Source organism: Trachurus trachurus (genome assembly GCF_905171665.1).
Source record: "Trachurus trachurus genome assembly, chromosome: 16".
Lineage (NCBI taxonomy): Eukaryota > Metazoa > Chordata > Actinopteri > Carangiformes > Carangidae > Trachurus > Trachurus trachurus.
This window is the reverse complement of record NC_139902.1, coordinates 21577991-21597681: the sequence shown is the minus strand read 5'-3', so window position 1 is coordinate 21597681 and position 19691 is coordinate 21577991. Positions and strand designations below refer to the sequence as shown.

Sequence of the window (19691 nt, the reverse complement as noted above, 5' to 3'; positions counted from 1 at the left end):
GCTGTGCGCTGTGAGGCACATGAGAATTGGGAAGGGAACTGAGATAAGGTTAGCAATAAGCCTACTGAAGAAAGTGATGTTAATAAATCATTACATAAATTAACAGTCATGATTTTTAATTAATTTGTTGTTATTACAGTCATCTGCGTCGTAGAGTACCCTTGAGAAATGCTGATTGACAGTACCATTAAACTTGTGCCGTCAGTTTGCCGGAAATTATGCTTTGAAAATAGACAGCGTCTTATTCTGACAGTGAAATTTAGCTAAAGGTTTGCGTCATTCAAGTTGAACCTTTGCACAGGCAGGGTCACAACTCATCATTTTCCACTTCAGTTAGTTCTTACAACCATTTCTTTACTAAAAGCTCTTTCCAGCTTTCTTGAGTGTTCGCTTTAGGACTTGTGTCATTAAAGAGGAACAATGCAGTATTTGTATCTCAACTATGCTACATTTTTACCTTAATTAAACGGTTATGGCATAATTGTGATAATAAATGGCTTAACTTGTTACAGGGACAATGGAGGCTCTCTGCCTTCCATGTGTGTATCACTTACTGTGTCTCTGGGCTGAAAACCAACCTTGCAAGATCAGCGCCACATGGTCCGGTGTCCCGGCTCTCGTCTATGCGGCACCGCAACACAAATGCGCCCCGTAAACCGTAATCTCTTCTTTATGACAGATTAAACTACACAAATATACATGTTGTAACATCGTATATGATATGACGTTATCCACCGCTGTATTGATTGATTTCTCGCCGGCTTTGTTGTAAACAAATGCACACGGCTAGGAGGAGGGTTAGCAAAACAGTGGAAAAGCGACCAGACTTGCATAGTTCCTTTTTAAAGATGCATTTTATAGTTATTTTTATGTCAAATTGTTGATACTTAATATCTTTCTGTGTATCCTCAGGGTTAGTGCTGGCTCGGTTGAGAATCACCATAATAGAAACTGCCTCTGAACATGGGTGGCTCTATTCCCTATTGTTAATTTTGCTTCAGCTCTTTGGTGGGGGCAAGGTTTAGTATGAGAGTTTGTGTGTGTGGTTATTTTCTATTTTTCACTTTCCTTTTTTAATCTTGGCTTGTCTTTATTATCAGCTGCAATAAGTGGTGCCTGGCAGCTTCCAGCTTGCTCTGTACCTGTGGAAAAAACAGCTGCTTAGTCAGCCCTTTCCTACAACAAACTGTGCCTGTGTGTTCCGTGTGTTCCGTGTGTGTGTGTGTGTGTGTGTGTGTGTGTGTGTCTGTCGGTCTTCATCTCTACGTGTCTCTCTTGGTGGCTGAAAGCAAAAATTGTTTTTTCTTTCAGAGGGACAGAAAGAAAGTGAGATTGAGAACAAATAAAAGAATCAATCTAAGGCTTATGCAGGAAGCACTTAGGAGTTCACTCAAGGGCAAAACCAGGTAGCTCAAGGTCTAATTGGCATATTGTATTGTGCCAATGGGACAAAAGAAGCGCATCCTAATGAATGATACTTAGACGTCATCCATCAGCTTATTGAAGGTTTGGTGTTCAGTGGGGTTTTACGGAGGAAACAGCATTTTAAGACGTTTTCATCCATGCCATTATCACGTTAGAAGCTCTATTTTAACAGTCCAAAGTGCATGGCACAAATCCTTTCACAGTGTGTCTGTCCATATCACTTTTTTTGCTATTTCAACGGTGGAAAAAAGGTCGCTGCAACAGGTGCATGGTTCAAAAGCGTTGTACTCAGTCCATTTTAATAATTCATGGGAGTGTTTTGGTGCAACGTGCAATAGAACAAATCAGCGTCATCTTCCATTCCCTTGAAAAGCCAGTCACGCCGGCACCTTGGCGCATTGCTATTATAATGAGGCAGTGTTACTCACAGAATGCCTTTCTATTTGTGGTAAGTTCATTACATATTGTGAGTGGCCAGCGGGCTCAGTCCTGATGTACGCACATAACACACTCTGTACGACCTGAGGGGCTGAGCAAACTAATGCAGTGAAGCAATGGAACAAAACACAACATTAGACATCTCTAATGTTATATTATCAGAAATGTAAATAAACATCGGGATCATTATGAAACTGCGACGAGATAAATTTAGTTTAGATAATGAATACCAAAAACAGTTGAGCCTCATTTATGACCTAAGAGACGTCCAAGATGCATGACAATGCTACGCAAGACACGATATATCACAAAGCACGGTCGGATCTCCTGAGGCTGTGCTGTAATGATCCACCTGACTTATCCAAACATCTTAAACTCATTTTCAGCCCACTCTGCTTCAACTTAACAGAGTGAACACACTTTGTGCACCTGCCTATGCAGGCACATATTAATATTTATTATTTACTATCCTGGTCTTGCATCCGTAACATTGGAATAATGCACCATTGACTTCAGACCAGATTTGCCATGCTCGCCGTGCAATATCGCATTTCTTCTTCCTTGCATATCTATATGAATATCTGACCCCAGGGGTACAGGGCACACACTTTGCCATACATTCGATTGTGTTAGATCTTAAGTGTCCTTGAGAATAATTTAGCATCCATTTTTTCTTTTTCTATTCATCGTGGATGTGTCATTTTCACTTTTAAGCCTGATTTTATTTCAGTTCATGAAGGCTGAGCTTTGCCCTCAAGAATGAATTACTGGTATATAGACCCAAAATGTACAGGGCATCAAGGACACACTGGGCCTCCAGGAGCTGAGGACTGGATTCGAAATGATGAACAGACTCAGAGTTGGGAAAAGTGTGTTATCATCAGGTATTCTCTGTCCCTGTTTAGGGAATCCAGAGGAGTAGCAAGGTTAAAGGAAGGAAGGTAAATATAGGAAAGCAGCAGTAGAACAACAAAGCAGAACAGGCCGGTATAGTCTCAAGGCCTTCAAACATCGAGATTTACTTTTGTATGGAATGTTTTGTTTGGTCGTACGTGGGGTAAATTAAATCCATCTGCATTTAAAGGAGCAGTCTTGTCACGGTCTTGTAAAGACTGAAATTAATGTGAAAACGCTGATGGTATTTTCACCTCACAACTCAGAGAAGTAAATGAACGTCAGAATGGAGAGCAGAGAATGTATTGGTACCCATGTGTCAAACTGTGCGTAGGCTCCCGTCTACACAGGTTATTGTGATGTTGCGAGTTGGCAAAAAGGATAATAAATGTGTGAATTTGAGAGACATTTCATTTAGATATTTTTTTCTTTCATTACATTGTGTTAATAATAATTATGATCACCAACTACGTCTTGATGTGATGCAGTGACTGTAAGTGTGCTTGTTTAATGAAACAAGAGGACATTTAAAAAAAACCTAGTTTATTACTTTTGATGATTCCCGCAGTATCAGTAATCACTTTGTGATTATAGGACACGGTCGGTAAGGACACATGCGTGCGTCCGGCTGTTGCGCACTGACATCGGAGGCACCAGGGTCTTCATCACAGTCTATGAATAAAATAATGAACATTGGAACAAAGAACAAACTAATTCGTTTTCATTGCATGTCCGATTGAAACTGGATCTGTGTCTCCTGATTCATCTGGCACAATGCCGCTGACAGCAGTTTGCATCAGGACAGAAGCCGTGCGCACAATGAACGGAGAGAGCGCTGCGATTCCCTGTCCTCCGCCAGTAGCTTGTGCTTCTTAGCATTACGTTTTTTAGTCAGACTGCTTTTTTCTTTTTCTTTTTTTAAATCTCCAGTGTCCATGGCTCAGAACTCACCGAATTTACTGCACCCTGCCATTCACCTTGCTTGGTTTTATACATTTCTTCAACATTGACTTCTATTTCACAATCTGGCAAAATGGCGCTTCTTATTCAACTGTTTCTTTCTTGGTTCTGCAATTTCTCTTCAAATTAACCCCTGACCTTTTATATGCAAAACAGTGAACTGGGGGTGTGTCGGAAGCCATCTATGCTGAATCGTCGGCATGGTCAAAGGACTCGTGCACATGTGCATACTGTATTTCAAGACAATTGAGATGTATGGGGGAAAAAAACATGTAGGAATATACGTACGTGGAGTTTTATACATCTGACGGAAAGACTGCGTATGCATGTTTCCTGTTTTGTGCGCACACAGATTTCTACACCTAAATATATCCAGAGTTTTATACATTTGGCCCTTGGTGTGCCGACTCCTGAGGGTAAGATTAAAGAAACTGGTGAAGCTGTGGAACCACACCCATCTCCCCACTGAGCAAAACACTGGTAGAACGAGGCATCTTTAAATTATAATGCACCTAAACATTAGTTTTGTTTTTTCTCTTGACTCTGAAGTATTTATGAAATGCAGAGATGAGCATGCTTTGTTGTCACCACCGAGCACCACAGGCAGCATATGAGGAGTTAGTAATTTAGAGCATCCAGAAGAACTAGCAGTGCCATCAATCATCCAGAATGACACTTTATGTGTACGTTTTCCAACTCTGAGAGGATATTGACAGGTCATCAAAAAGTAAAAATGTTTTTTTTGTTTCATGAGCAGGGTAAGGCAGTACAAAAACACTGAACCCCACTGCTGCTCTGCGGAGTGCAGTTAAGTCACAGGAATATTTTTGTTCTAAAACTAAGCTTATAGGAACTTTTTTTTTTTTTCCCTCTTCACTGTTTCTCATAAACTGTCTTTGATCAGTGGTCCATCTAAAGCTCATCATCTTACCTTTATTGTGAGTAAGAGCGGGGAAAGTCTTAGACAAAGAGTAATCAGGTTATTTTTGATAGAGGTCTGATTGGCTCATCTAACCTCAATTTAAACTACTCAGAATTTCTATTCACAAAAACCCGGGAAGTAGGGGAGGGCAATGGAGGGTAGAGGAAATGGAGCTCGCAGAGTTTCAGACATTTGACACCGTTTTATTCTATTATTCATCTGCTCAACTTGACATTAGTGGATATAAACTACAGCTACTGTGTGAATGCGTCTATCTAGTGTGTGTCTGTGTGTGTGTTAAACCACAACAGACTTTTCAGGCAAGGCCCCGTCAGCCTGTCAAGGTGGTGATTAGAATGTGTTGTGACACGCAGATACGTGCATGCTCACACACACACACACACACACACACACACACACACACACACACACACACACACACACACACACACACATCTCACTGCCTGTGCTGAGATGTTGTGGCCTGCAGCAGCATGCAAGGTCTGATGCAGTTCACCTCTTGTGTCATTGAGTATTAAGAGTATGGACTATCTGTCTGGTTCATTGCGAAGACACACATATATATATATATATACACACACACACACACACACACACTCACTGGTAGTGCCATGTTGATTATGACTCTTAACATTACTGCCCATGGTGTGGAGTTTAGCTTCCAGCTGATAAATACCTCCACTCCGCCATACATAACACACAATCGCGCTTTTGATGTACAGCACGCAGTACATGGCGTCCTTAGGCTTCAAACATAGCACAGACTCTTTTCCAGTGTGTTTTCCACACATTTAAGCACACCCACCTGCTCGTGAAAACGAAATCACATCGCCGCTTCCCCACATTTCGTGCTCCCGCTAAGCATCGCGTCCTGTTTTCTTCCTCATTTTCCTTTCCCTCTCACCGAACGCATGGTTTCACATGTACTCTTTTAAACACACATTCATTTTGTTTCGCTCTTGCGCACGCACACACCATCCCCTCTCCTCTCTCCTCTCCTCTCTTTTCTCACATATAATCAAGCGGTGCTAAGGGAATGGGCAGACTCATTCTCTGTCTGGCCCCGGGACCCGGATTGATTGATAGGGGAGGCGGCAGGGCAGTAGGAATGAGTGAGGAATAGCAAACGGCGGTGCACGCTCCCCTTCCGTGCCTTGATGATATTGTTAAATTGGCTATTCTCTGGCTAATGCTGCCGTTATGTCCACAGAATATTACCATCCGTCTCTGTAATGCAACAGTGGGGAAGCAAGAAGTCCTGTTTTTGTCCCTTTTTCTTTTGTACAGAGAATATAGATGGTGTCTAAACAAGGCTGTCATACAGCAGCCTGCAATCTTTTTTTTTTTCTCGTATGCTTGAGTCATGATCCCAGGCAGGGTCCAGATATGAAAGATATTGATGTAATTCTACCACGTGAGGGCTCATGAAAGAGCTCCGTGATCCGTGGTGGCTGTTAATGTCCTTTCAGAAAAGGAGAGAGAAAGAAAAGCAAAGATCTGTTATGCACAGGTTCGCCAACTCTGATTGATGCTTAACTCTTTGACCTGAACCCACTTAACTCTGTAAAATATTTGAATTTGCAAGTTTTTTATTTGTACCAAGACAATCAATGTTAGGAGGATTTGCTAGACACGTCGGAGATACCCCGCCAACTTGAGTCCTCAAGTCTGAAAGAGTGGCTCATGGTCAAGTGTTCTGCTTCAAGTCACCTCCACCTCAGTGGAAGCTGAACGAACAGAAAACATTATTCATTCATGTTCCACTATTCAGATTATTCCAGGCCAATTATTCAACCTCGTCTGTAGATTTTAATACAAAAGCTTTTCTTTTCTCTCTCCTTGTTGTGTTTGAGTCTGTGATGCTGGAGGGGTTGGGGTTAGAGGGGGCAACATTTAGAAATGTTGGCTTATTTGAATCTTTTCTTCTTTTTATACATTTTCTCAAATTCTATTTTTTTCTCCACTTCAGATATTTGTAGATTTAATGATTGATTTAAATAGTAACATGCAAAGATCTCCTCGGAGGCTTCACTACTTCACACTACTGGGGAGTAAACACACACACACATACAGCACAGACCCCGATATCCTATGGCCACACAATTTGTTTAGCTGTTTTTTTCCCCAGCTGTAGTTCTTGGTTTACGAACAAACAGTGGAGTCAGGGTCCTATGGCATTTACAAGGCTCCGTGCTCTGTCTTAGATCTGTGGCATATGAGCTGACTGGAGCTGCCTCTGACCTCTTGTCTCTCTCAGCCATCTGAATCTTACTTTAGATATCAGGCAGCATGTCACTTGGCCTCCATGTGTCGTCCATCTTTTTTTTGCTGTGACCTGGGCAAAATGTCACCCAGACGGATAGTCACCTTAAATGTTTTAACCCAGTTTGTTGGGTCAATATGCTCCGAGGACAACTCCCTACAGTATTACATTCTATACACAAAGACTTCTTCTTAATACTTGCTTTCAAGTAGGATACATACAACTGCTGCTGCAAAGTGACTATGCAGTGTATATATCAGATTTTGAAGTTACATTTTTCAAAGTGAATTCTTTGTAATTCAGAGGAATATTGCCTCTTGACCATTTAGCTTCATCATCTGTGTCACTTACAAATAAGTAAGGTTCGTGAAACGCTCCATGTTGCTATCCTGAACAACGATCTTACCTTGCTTTCAGTAGTTCCCGTCTCTGTGTGCATGCTCCCCCATGGGTCTTGGTCACTTGGCTGCTCAGTTGACCCACCAAGTCTGCGGGAACACCACAGCATCCCGTGTTCTTAGAATTACTCTTGAGCCAACCCTGAGCCTTTGAAATTCTCGGCACTTCAGAAATGATTGCATAACCTTCCCCCAGATCCATGCCTTTTCACAGTTAAGTCTTTGAATGCTACACAAAGATTCAGAGCACAACCAGTTATAAAGAACTCTCAAGGACATTGAGAAGAATTTGGAGATGGCTTTAAAAAAAAACCTCCAATACCCACCAACAATTTAAACTCTAACATGAGATGAAGAAAGGAGTCGTTGACTTTGGAGTCCTCCTGAATGTACCGCAGCTGAGGAGGTTGATAGAAAAAGCAAAGCTGCTGATTGTGAGTTGTGCATATTGTCACTTACAAAGACATCGCCCTGTTAACGGATGCTCAGACTTGTAACACAGTCTATAAAGGGGTGGGTTAGCTGTCACTTATTTAGACTGATTACACATTCTCAGTTCCATGCCTTTTTATCATGTGCTGTTAAAAAACCTTGGTTTCCTATCTGTTCTTTACAGTTCCCCAGTCCCTCAGCTATTTAGGCAATAATTAGCTAACTGTCTGATCAAATAATGACAAATGAAACATCTCTTTGTTATAATAAAATGTTTAAGAATCTGTATAAGAATTCTTAAAACATTGGGGTCAATCCAGATATGAGAGATCTATTTTGTTAATAATAAACAATAAGGTTAAAAGAAAAAGTTATAATTTTGTCAAACAAACACGCATTAAGGTAACAGAGAACCAGGAGGAGAGGTGAGGCGGGAGGGGTAGCCGCTTGGTTTTCCTGCTGCTGTTGTCAGTCCTGCAAGCTTCAGCTTTCGCTCTCCAGACAGATCACTTTGTGCACAATTTGCCCACTAATGATAGGGTGCTGGGGCAGGTATACGCATCAGTGGCACCTGAGTGGTAAGTACCCATACTGATTGGCATAGGAGTGCCAAGGCAGATATAGTAGTTAGGTAGGCAGGCTGCCCCCCCCCCCCCCCTCCCTCTCTCCCCCCTCCTCTATTCAGCTCTGTGTGTCTTGGCGTCTGCTGTTAGCCAGCCCCTGGGCAGAGCCGCTCTCCAACAGACTAACTCTCAGTCTGTCACGAACGCTCTCTTCTTCTCTCGTACCCTCTCTCTTTTTTTTCCCCCTTCTACTTTCTGTTACTTGCCTCTCCCACTCTGCGTTTTAATTCTCACCTTACTTCTCATTCGTCACTACAGATTTACAAAAGAAGACAGTCGTATCTTCTCCCACCTGCTACTCCGACCAGCTAATTTTTTTCCTCTGTGAAATATACTATATACATATTCCTCCTGTGGCTGCTCTATTGCGCTAAAGAAATCACAGCTAAAACACACACACGGCGCCAGACACTACCTGACACGTCCCCCTGTGGTTTTCACAGAATGTGAATGAAACGTCGCTATCTCTTTTTCCCCTCATATCCCACCCCATCTTCCTCTCTTCCTCCTCCCCCCTGTATTCTCCTGTCCATCTACTTTGCTCACCTTTGTCTCACTGACCATGTCAATCAGTAGAGAAAGTGCTAGATTAAAAGGGTAGATTGGTTCACAGTCCAGTCCTGCAGGACGGGCTGTGTGAATAGGGCCACTCAGCCTGTCTTTGCCCTTGCCTGATCCAATCCAGCTGCTGTTAAAATTCACTGAAATTTTATTGTCAGGAGCAACAGACACCTCAGACCCCCCCAAGAGTAAAATGTTCAAGTACAAGAAGGCCCTTACCATGTTTTTTTTTCACCACATGGAGAGTGTGTGTTTGGTTAAAGATGGGCAGAGTTTCAGATCAATCAAAGCGTTGGGCGCATTGCTTCAGACTTTGCTGAACCCCAAACAGCAGCTGTGGCTGTTGCTGTGTGTGCTATGTGGACTCTGTTAGGGCAGATGCCTAGAAGTGACCAGCTGAAATGTTAATGTATCTTGACTTAAGTCACTTCCTGCTTTACATAACATCACCAGCAGAGGTCGAATCCAGGCCGTTAGAAAGAAGCCAAAAGAGAAATGTCGTCCTTGTAATAAGGCGACATTACTTTGTTTTATTCCCCTCCTTTGTCTTTCTGTTTCTGTTCTACTCTCCACCATTTCTCTCTTCAACTTATTACTTTCCTTTCACTCCATTCTCTTCCCCAATCTTTAACACCTTCTTTCTCCGTTACCTCTGTCCTCAAACTTTCCATCTTCACCCTCTCTCTCCCCCACCCCCTCGGTTTGTTCTTGTTAACAGCCCCAGCAGGAGAAGGATGTGCTCTACAGACTGGGGTCTGTGGGGCCACAGCTGCCCAATAACACCCTGATTTATCAACCTCCCCCAGCTAGCCTGCATGGAGATGCTGTTTTGCTCGCTGGCTCTGGTTGTTACTTACAGCCTGGCGAGACAGGTTGTTTGTATTTCTGGCCGCGCGTCCTTAGAATGTGTCTGCCGTAATGAAATGGCTTTGCTCGTAATGTATCAGGCCCTCTCTCCATTCTCCAATAGCTGAAGCCTGTCTGTGTATCTATCCAGCTGCTGTTGTCTCCCAAGCAGCGTATATTTACCGACATAAAGAATGAGGAGGTGACTTGTGATCCCAGTTAATGTTTGCTTTAGAAATCTCCACTACAACCACTTGATAGACGAAGCCTTTTATTTTTCTCTGTTTCTATCAACTCCTTCACACACTTGTCGGTGTTTTAAAGGGAAAATTGAGCCCCTGCCCTGTGTTTAAACGACATGCACAAAAATTGGTAGGCTTCCAAAACATGCTAGACGCACAAAAGAGCCATAATAGTCTAAACAAACCGACGTGCTGTGAGATCCCCTGCAGGGCACAGGAGCTGGAGGGCCAGTTCATTGCTGCTTGCAGCTTTTTATTTTCCGTTGTGTGTTTCTTATGTTTGTCACATCTTCTTCCTTTCTCACAGTCCGCACACAATGTCCAGTTCCAGATGGAGACCAGATATTCACAGATCCGGGAAACAACAAAAACTAATTGATTTTAAATAAGTCTAAATTAAATGTTTTCTCTCTCCCCCTCCCTCTCTGTCTCTCACATCCTCTCTATCCACTCCCATCTCTCTCTCTCTGCCTCTAGTCCAGTACCAGATGGAGATGATGCGGTCCCTGCGTCACGTCAACATTGACCATCTGCATGTGGGCTGGTACCAGTCCACCTACTATGGCTCCTTTGTCAGCAGAGCCCTGCTCGACTCCCAGTTCAGCTACCAGCATGCCATTGAGGAGTCAGTTGTGCTCATCTATGGTGAGTAGATCTACAGAGAAGACTGTCGACCAAATTACAACCCAACCAATTAATGAGCCATTTAACAGACAAGGGAGCGAGTCCAGAAGGATGGGCCTGTGTCCAGACAGGCCAGCACCATTAGGTTAAACATAGAGTCAATTAGTTTATTGGTTTTGCACTCATCCTCCCATGGTTTGTAATCAAATATGTTAATATCATTGTCTGTTCACATCTCATATAGTTGATGAAGGAATTTAATAACAGGTATTAACTATAGTTCAACATAACATTCTCCCAATGACGTTGACCATTCGCCTTCGAGTGAGTCATGCCATCACTTCATCCCTTTATCTAATCGGACCTTAATACGAAACCCTTTCAAAATTTGTCACAGAAATCTTGACTTATGGTTAAATGGTCACAGTAAACATTGATCAGATTCCACTCAGTTTACCCTCTAAATGGGGCCTTGGCGCCAAATTTTCCAAAATGAGATGTCACGTTCATTGTGCTGAGTCATGATAAACAAAACTGGATTTAAAAATATTCCTTTTGTGGTGTTGTTATCCCTGAGCTGTGCTACAAGATACAAAATCAATGCCAGATTTCTGTTCTTTATTAACGATAGTTTTATGGTGAGCACAGATTTTATCCTCTCATTTCAGTGGCAACATAAACCCTCTTGTTCAGTATGTTTGAATAACCAAGACGGGTTCAGCAGTCGGTCATTCCTCACAGCGGTCACATGGTCACATTCATGGCCAGTGTGTTGCCATCACCACCAGGAAATGTTTTATTGAGGAAGCTGTAAAGAAACGAGCCCAGAGAGAGAGGATTCACTGTTACAACGACTTGATCACAACCATTTTTGATTCATATTAATTTAGGATTGAGCCATGATTAAACAACCGCAGTCAAATTTGGTCTCTTTAATCAATAGGCATCCGAGAATAGGACTGTCAGTGAGAATTCTTAAGATGTGGTCTTCAGCATTAAATCCCCATAGTAAATGAATGCAACACAAAAGAAAAAGATGAGTCGAGGTCAGCGCAAATGCCTCTAAATTTAACCATCATCATTAAGGTAGATGGAAATATGTATATTTAGATTTGACAACCTTCTATCAAACAACATCAGTGCATACATGGGTGTTGTGGTAGTAAAACGTAAGATCCCGTGCAGGTGCAGCACTATAAAATGTATCAGCAGCAGCAGCAGCAAGTGTGTTGCAGAGATAACCAATGTCTGTCTGAGACTAACAGCACGAGTGGCTGTGGCAGAGAGGTAGAATAAAAATGACTAACCAGCTGGTGGTCACCATCATACAACTAATGGACGTCATGTCCCTGCACGTGCTTCACAGTTTAAAAACCTTTAAGAGATCGCCACAATGCACACCTGCTATCCCAAATGGCGTACAGTCATCTATCAAATGACAGCAGTATTAAAAGCTGTCACTATGAGAGTGTGTGTATTTAACCCCTCACTGTCTAACCAAATGATGATGCATTACTTGTACTGTCGGCTTTTTACATGTGTGGTCCAAGTCACAAAAATGGGAAGAGTGGTTTCCGACTTTTGCGCCATGGTGCTGAAATAGGAGCCACACAAGCTAAGGACACACAATCAAATATTGATGTGTGGAAAATGCCAGATAATATCAGGACAGTATTTTCTGCTTCTATTGCAAATTTTATGATCTGCTGAGTTTACCTCCCTCAGGTTTATGATGAGAAAAATGAGAGTAAAGAACAGCCAGGGTGTTATATATATAAAAAAAAAACGTACAATGAAATCACTATGCTGCCTTAAATCAGCTTGTGTTTATCCACTCACTTAGAGTCAAGTGAGAAGCAGCAACTGCAATTTTTTTTAAAAAAATGATGAAAACAGCTTTCAATGTCATCAGCGTTTCAGCGCTGGTGGGTTTAAAGGAGCTCCTCCCTGCTCTCGTCGGTGTCCTCGGCACTCAGATTGTACAAATCCATGATGGACAAAGATTCATTTTAACCAGTTGACACATGAACCCCTCTGATCTAGTTCTGCCAGCCAGCAGGCCACTCAGGCAGCCAGTCAGTCAGCCCGCTCTCTTTCTAAACGAGGGCTCCTGTTAATGTCAATCAATAATGCAGCGCTTAATGGATCAAAGCACCTCAAAGGAATTGACATTATCTCTGTTTAAAGTCAAAGGGAAAGAAAATTGATTCCTTTTTTGTTCTCTTTGTCATTAGCCTACCAGTCATTTTATGCCAATGGACGAATCAATCAGACGACCAACCGGCGAGTTAATAGCATCCGTCCAGCTGCAGCTCCGAGTTAGAGCAGGTTAACCAATCAGAGGCTGAATGACCGGGTAATGAATGGTTAAACGGGTTCACCATTACAGCAGTTTTCTTACATGAGGAGAACAGTTACAGATGAAAAGGCAGACAGGCACAGAGCTGACCTCCACAGCTTTCAAGTCATGTACAAGCCATCAGGCACAAGACGTCATCAGAGGAAAGCTTTGAACGCCACTCAGAAGTCAGTCTTCTGTTTGATTCATCCGAGGAAGCGTCAATACTTTTCTTTTTGAAGTTGGAACATCTTTCTTTAAGAAAATTGATCACAATTCTCTAAACTGACTTCAGGAAACTGGACATCAGCTCAGTAGAGAACGCCCAGCATGAATTGACGTTGGCTGTCAATTGTTAATTCTGTCTGGGATTTTCTGTGCTGTAGGCAAATGGCTTTTCACAGTGGGCCGCTGGGAAGGGAATAAGTCTCAGTCAAATTTTTTGGTAGACTGTGGTTTGGTGGCTGTCAGCCTGTCCAGTCTGAGCCAATATTCCCACTTTCTCTCTGTAGCGAGAAGCAGAAAGGCGAGTGAAATAGAATTGGACGAGAGAGCAGTTTCTCTGAGTTTGGTTGGGTACTATTACCTCTTTTTAACTGTTACTTTAACTTGACTCTCCAGTTAGATGAATAGATTTTATTTTAAAAAATCCATCCATAAAAAACATCAGTTAAATGAAAATCAATGTACAAATGGATGTTTAATGAGATAATACATTAACCTGAGATGTTCCAACTCTTGTGTTGCATTTCTTTACGTTGCATTACCTTTTGAGTGAAAGCAGTGTAACCCATCATCCTGATGATCATCTATCACCTTTATCATCTATCATCGTCCACTGGCTCAACAAAACCAACACAAACACACTCATAGCTGCTTTCCACACAGCACCTTCTCATAAGCGGTGTTTGATTTAACTAGTTTTCACCGTGATTCTCAGATCAGTTTGACGTCTTTTGTGTTTGTAAATACTAATCTAACACCTTTGATATGTGTCTGGGAAAAACACCCAGAGACAAAGGCACTTAATTGTGGCGCACCGCTTTTATTTTCAGGACAATGTGCAGTCTGAATTAGAGTCAATATTGTAATTTTGGCTCATTCTGGTGGGTCATGCACAATGCAGACACACGCATCTTTATTCTGCAAATGGAAAACAAGTCATTTATCATGTCATGTTGTCATGTGATGCCAAATTGCATTTGCAGATTTAGTGGTTAAATTTAGCGTTGCTTATTGGCAGGACAAGAAGAGGGGAGCCTGTGAATCTCTGTAATTTTATCACCAGCCTCTTGGTCAAACATTAGCTTAAGAAAATGGTTAAATCTAAGTGAGTTAAATGTCCGCTCCAGTCTGAGGTGAACACAATATATTAACGGATTAAATCAATTTCTTAGGATGTTACAGAATGTGAAAAATTACCTTTGACTTTTTTGTAGATTTATATTCACTCTGCATACTTTGTCCTTTTCATACACACTGTTACTCTGAGGGAACAACTTTGATAACCAGCTGCGAATTAACATACAAGAAGCTTTGGACTTGGAAGTGTTCAGTTGAAAGCAGCTGCCCACAAGGGTAAAAAAAAAAAAAACGGAGGCCTGTAATAAGAGGCTTTTTGACAGGGAAAATGTGGGCAGCTAAAACTGAATGACAAATGTACATCCGTAAGGTGGCCATGAGCAAGGAGCATTAACCCCCATCTCCTTTAGTGCGTGCCAGAGCACCATGGTACAATGGACCTCCGGGGTGTGTCTGCTGATGACTGTAAAGTTTTACATGATACCAGTTCTTTCGGATCGGCCACAATTCAAACCACTTTTTTCACATGTTTTAAAAAGCCACAAGATAATAGATATTTAATTTTTATACATTTTGAACAGCAGCCTTTTTGTTTGTTGGATTCACAGACTCTCATCTCTCCCACTTGTCATTCTAGACCCCATAAAGACGGCCCAAGGCTCCCTGTCCCTCAAGGCTTACAGGCTTACCCCAAAACTCATGGAAATCTGCAAAGAGAAGGATTTCACACCTGAGGGGTGAGTAGCTCACAGAGCAACGCATGAAAAGAAAGACAGTGTTTGGATGAGTGTCATGAATTACATGCACACGGAAGTGCAGATGTTCACAAATAATTCTTGTGTATGTTTTTGTGCATATGTATAAATAAACACTGCTCGGAGGAAAGCCTAGACTTTCCCTTCTTTTGATTCTGCTTCTTCAGTGGTTGCAAAGGAGAGGCATTTAGCAGCAGTTTGGAGATGGATGCTGATGGTGACGATTTATCAGCTTGTCCTGGCCCGTCAAACAAATGTACCATGTTTACGCTTTTCTGACCCCAAGGCTTATCGTAATTGCTTTTAAATTGCAGCTAAAAATGAATGTAATGAGGGGGCCATTTTCTAGCCAGTTGAGGGTAGTCCAAGTGCACACGCTCTCACCGGCATAAACACATGCATGAAGTCGCATGCACATGCCCTGACAAAAAAAGCAAGCTTAACAGCTCAACAAAGAAGTCCCAGAGGCATCAAATCGCTGCCCATTCAGAAACTTCAGATATACATTTTTAAATCCACTAAAAGCAAGTGTACTTGCAGGGAGAAGAGACAATTTAACCGCATCATTTCATTTTCACTTTCCCATTTCCTCTGTATTTCTCCACCTGCGCGTCTCTATTACCAGGCATTCTGTTATTGACTCTGTGTGTTTGGCCCAGAGTCAGGATACTTCTCATTCTGCAGCTTTTCATTAGTTCCTATGATTTATTACTGCTCCAATCTGTGGCTATCAGAGTTCCAAACAAGCCCATGATTGAGGGAGGGCAGCTCAGGGCTGGAAAGGACAATATCCCCCCACATTACAACAAACTTGCTCCTGTCCACTTATTTTCAGAATAGCTTAGAAATCTGAATATCCGTAATATATCTTTTTTTTTCAATGATACAAAACTTCAAAAGTTTTTCAATTTTTTTGACACTCATTGCAGTGTGCAGAAAAAGCACTCTCTTTCATGTTGCTGTATTTGATGTTACATAAGCTTGCATATATTGTGCACCTTTTTGAAATGAAAGGCAGGAATAGATGAGCGCTGAATGGACCCATCTCTTTGAACTGGCCTCCAAGTCCACCGGACTATTGGAGGCTGTGGTCAATAGCCTCCACTTGAGCGCACAATCTAAAGCATCAAATTAGTCAGCCTGTGGAGTCAACCTTTGCCTTTGTCCAGCGGGGCCCAACTTAGAAAGAGCGTGGCATTAAGTGTGCCAGAGTCCAGTAGGGTTGAGCCATTTGTCCAGCCCTACAGTGATCTGTCCTTCTTTTTCCCTCATAGACGCCTTTTTATCAGGTGTTTGAAAAGGTCATAATGTGCAGGAAATATTTTATGGCACTGCAGATGGATAATTGTGCCAATATGTATAACAAACAGTGTTCATACCCTTATAGATTTTCCTTATGGACGGGTGTTATCCATACTGATTTGTGTCCTCCGCCCTGACAGCCCGAGGCAGGATTGTCCACTTCCGTTGCCTCTGAGTCTCCTCTTGAAGTTTGCCTGAGGTGGTGCTCAACTTGGAATACAAAACAACATTTATCAAAATGACCTTATCAGAATCAAATGATGTTCCACAACCCTATTTGTCACACAGACAAGCATAGTATAAACGTCTCTGTTCCTGGTACAGTGCACATGGTGGATTATTGCAGCGAGCGTATTGATCCCATAACAACCACGACACGTCTAACGAGCCAAAATTAGACATATGCACACATTAGTTTGTAGCTCATGCACTGTGCACAAGTGACAGGCTGAACCAAGGCAGGCAGTCAATGCCATTGGATTTATGTGAGACATTAGGCAAAGTTTGAGGTTCGCTTTTGTGCTAACAAGCCCGTGTCGGAGGGAGAGAGAGAGAGACGCACGGAGAGACGGAGATGCAGCTTTAAGATCCTGAGGTGGTTAAAAATCGCTTGTGCTTTCCACAGTCATCAGCAGAGCCCATAAAAAAGTATTTAAGGCTACTCAGTCTATTATAGTTCGGGATAGGCAACATGAATGTCCTCTCGTATTAGGATATTTAAAAAGGCAACATGCATGACGTTAAGTACCTTTATATATGACTTGGGTAGTTGTAGTGATCTGGTAAAAAAAAAAAAAAAAGATCACCTGAAAGTCGGTTTGGGAAGAATTGCAGTCCACAAATCTTAATCGCGATCTTCATTCAGTTTCCGCACTGATTTTATTGAGCTGAACTGAAAGTTCAAACGGAAGTTGTGATTTCTATCCCTCCTCGGCTTTGACACCTTTTTGGCTGTTTGCCTGCTCAGCACTACTCTACAATAGCTTACAAATTGTGCCACAACAGGTCTTGCTTTTCATAAAGTTGATATGGAGTATTTATATTCGGACAGTGATGATATTAATTTGGGATGCCCAGACTGTCCGTTTTCCATAAAAGATACATGATTGTTGGATTAGGATTAATGCTTCTGGTCACTGAACACCTTAAAACGATCACCTGTGGTTAATGTCTGCAGCTGAGAGAAGCGCTGTGGAGTGTAGGGTGTTGTGGCAGTGCAAGGATTGCCGACACCCACCATGGTTCACGGACTAATTGTTTGACAATTAACGTGGTCTGGTGAGCACTTAGCAGCACTGAACTTTTCAATTAAATATCTAAATATAGAAACTTCTCAGTGATGACATTCTGTAAGATTGTCCACGATACAAGCTCATCAGATCAGCCACTTCTAGACTGAGGTTGAAATTACAAAGAAGTGCGAAGCAAGTGGTAACAATACAATACTCCATTTGCAATTTGTGTTGTAATAGGAAACAAACAGTACGCCTACAAACACTAAAACATGCAAATAAGTCAGAGGGAGACCTGCGAGGATCTCTGCCAGAAAACAGATGTAGAGGCAGAATAATTGTTAACCCCACCCACTCCCTCTTCACTTTGACAATATGTTCAAAATGGCCCTGGATCAGCGAAGAGCTGGGTTTTTCTTGGAATGGGTTTTGTTTGTTATAGTCTAATTTCCACCTCTGATTCACTCTTATGTGTTGTGTCTTTGTGCATCAACAGGCAAGCTGTCCCCTCAAAACCACTCAATGTCTCAGGCGTAGAATGAAATGGATAATGTTCTCTGGGGTTTTAGCAAATAGAACTATTTGTTCACACAACAGAAACAACGTCTCTGTCATTTAAGGCTGGAAAATATGATTGTAATTCATACCAGGATATTGAGGGGAATTTCACAGTGAATGCGTGTCATTGAAATCCTCTTCAGTCTCATTGGAAAAGGCACCAACATTTCACTCTACACTCTACATCAACATCTCCACTGTGAAGGAAATTATGTCTTAACTTTTGTTCTCTTGCCCCGTCTCTCTCTCTCTAGCTTGAAAAAGGCTAACATTGGCTTCGAGCACATGTTCGAGGAGGTGCCCATTGTCATCAAGAATTCCCACCTCATCAACGTACTGATGTGGGACCTGGAGGACAAGTCCACGGTCGCAGACAAGCATGAGCTCCTCAACCTTTCAAGCAGGTCAGTAGCCATTTACCAAGAGGTCCTGAGGCCAGGCACCTTGCTTGTAAATGCAGGTGTATGGGCTATCTGGATGAACTATCTCACACAGGTTCTCCTCAAGGGATCAACATTTACAAGATGCTGCTGCTTCTTGCGGGGAATTGTGTAGCATTATCAACATCTGTCCTCTGTTGAAAAACCTCCGACCCCGAGTCCAGCAGTGCATTTTCTAATCTAACAAAGACATTGTTGAAAAAACACAGGTGATGTCACTTCTGTAGATACTCTAGAGGGGTTTGGTCTCACTCTGTTTTGTGCATATAGCACAATACTTTATACCTAGTTTAGAATCAATGCACATTCATCTTTTTACTTATTTTCAAGCTGCGATGCTCCCTTGAAGAATATAGAAACTGAAAGGGTTATATTTCTCTTGAAAAGATCATTGAACGATCATAATTGTCTGGAGCTTTCCAATCTTGTGACTTTTTTAATTGGACCCATGTTCCGTGTTGTCATTACATTAAGGCATCTCTTTTTTTTTTTATAACGCTTCCTCCTTCGTGCTGCTTTCTAAGCACATGAACAAGATCCAACATGAAAGCAATAATGACATAATAAGGTTTATGAACAGACCTCAGTGAGTCTCATCAGCCACTGCGTAAAATTATTCTACAATCAAATCCAGGAAATGGAGATTATTAGCAAAGTGTCACGTTGATTTCATTCGTTGCCACTTGGCTGCAATAGTACTGAGAATACATATCTACTACATCTGAAGAATGCAGTTACCTTTGAACAGCGTCTTTCTTTAAAAGCATGTCATGGTAACTTACAACCTGTTGGCCTCTTTAAGAGACAAGAGTTAAAGCTACTTCTAAATTAAAATTGATTTGACATTAGGGGACCCCTGGACATTCATCTGTGTCCTCTGCTCTGAACTGTTCAAGGTTGGAGGAAGGAGTATGTCGTGTCCTCGGTTTACCCACTGTGTATGTTGTTAGTGATGTTTTCAATACATCCAAGAAAGGCTGGTTTGATTTTATCTTAATATTGTCATCACGAAAATCCCAGAGCTAAAGCTAGTGTGTCATTAGCCTCCAAAATCTATTACTAAATAAAAGAGCTGTATTATTACATTGATTTACACATGCCTTCACCACAATGAA

At 41.9% G+C, this 19691-nt stretch overlaps 1 protein-coding gene across 1 annotated transcript in view; it reads left to right on the top strand.

Moving 5' to 3' along the window:
• The window catches only part of LOC310999437 (eukaryotic translation initiation factor 3 subunit H), a 56627-nt gene that overhangs the window by 23248 nt on the left and 13688 nt on the right, over positions 1-19691 (top strand). Inside the window, exons 3-5 of the mRNA XM_083989866.1 lie at positions 10503-10670; positions 14927-15026; positions 18391-18540. Coding sequence (XP_083845992.1) covers positions 10503-10670; positions 14927-15026; positions 18391-18540 — 418 coding nt within the window. The remainder of the gene's footprint in view (positions 1-10502; positions 10671-14926; positions 15027-18390; positions 18541-19691) is intronic.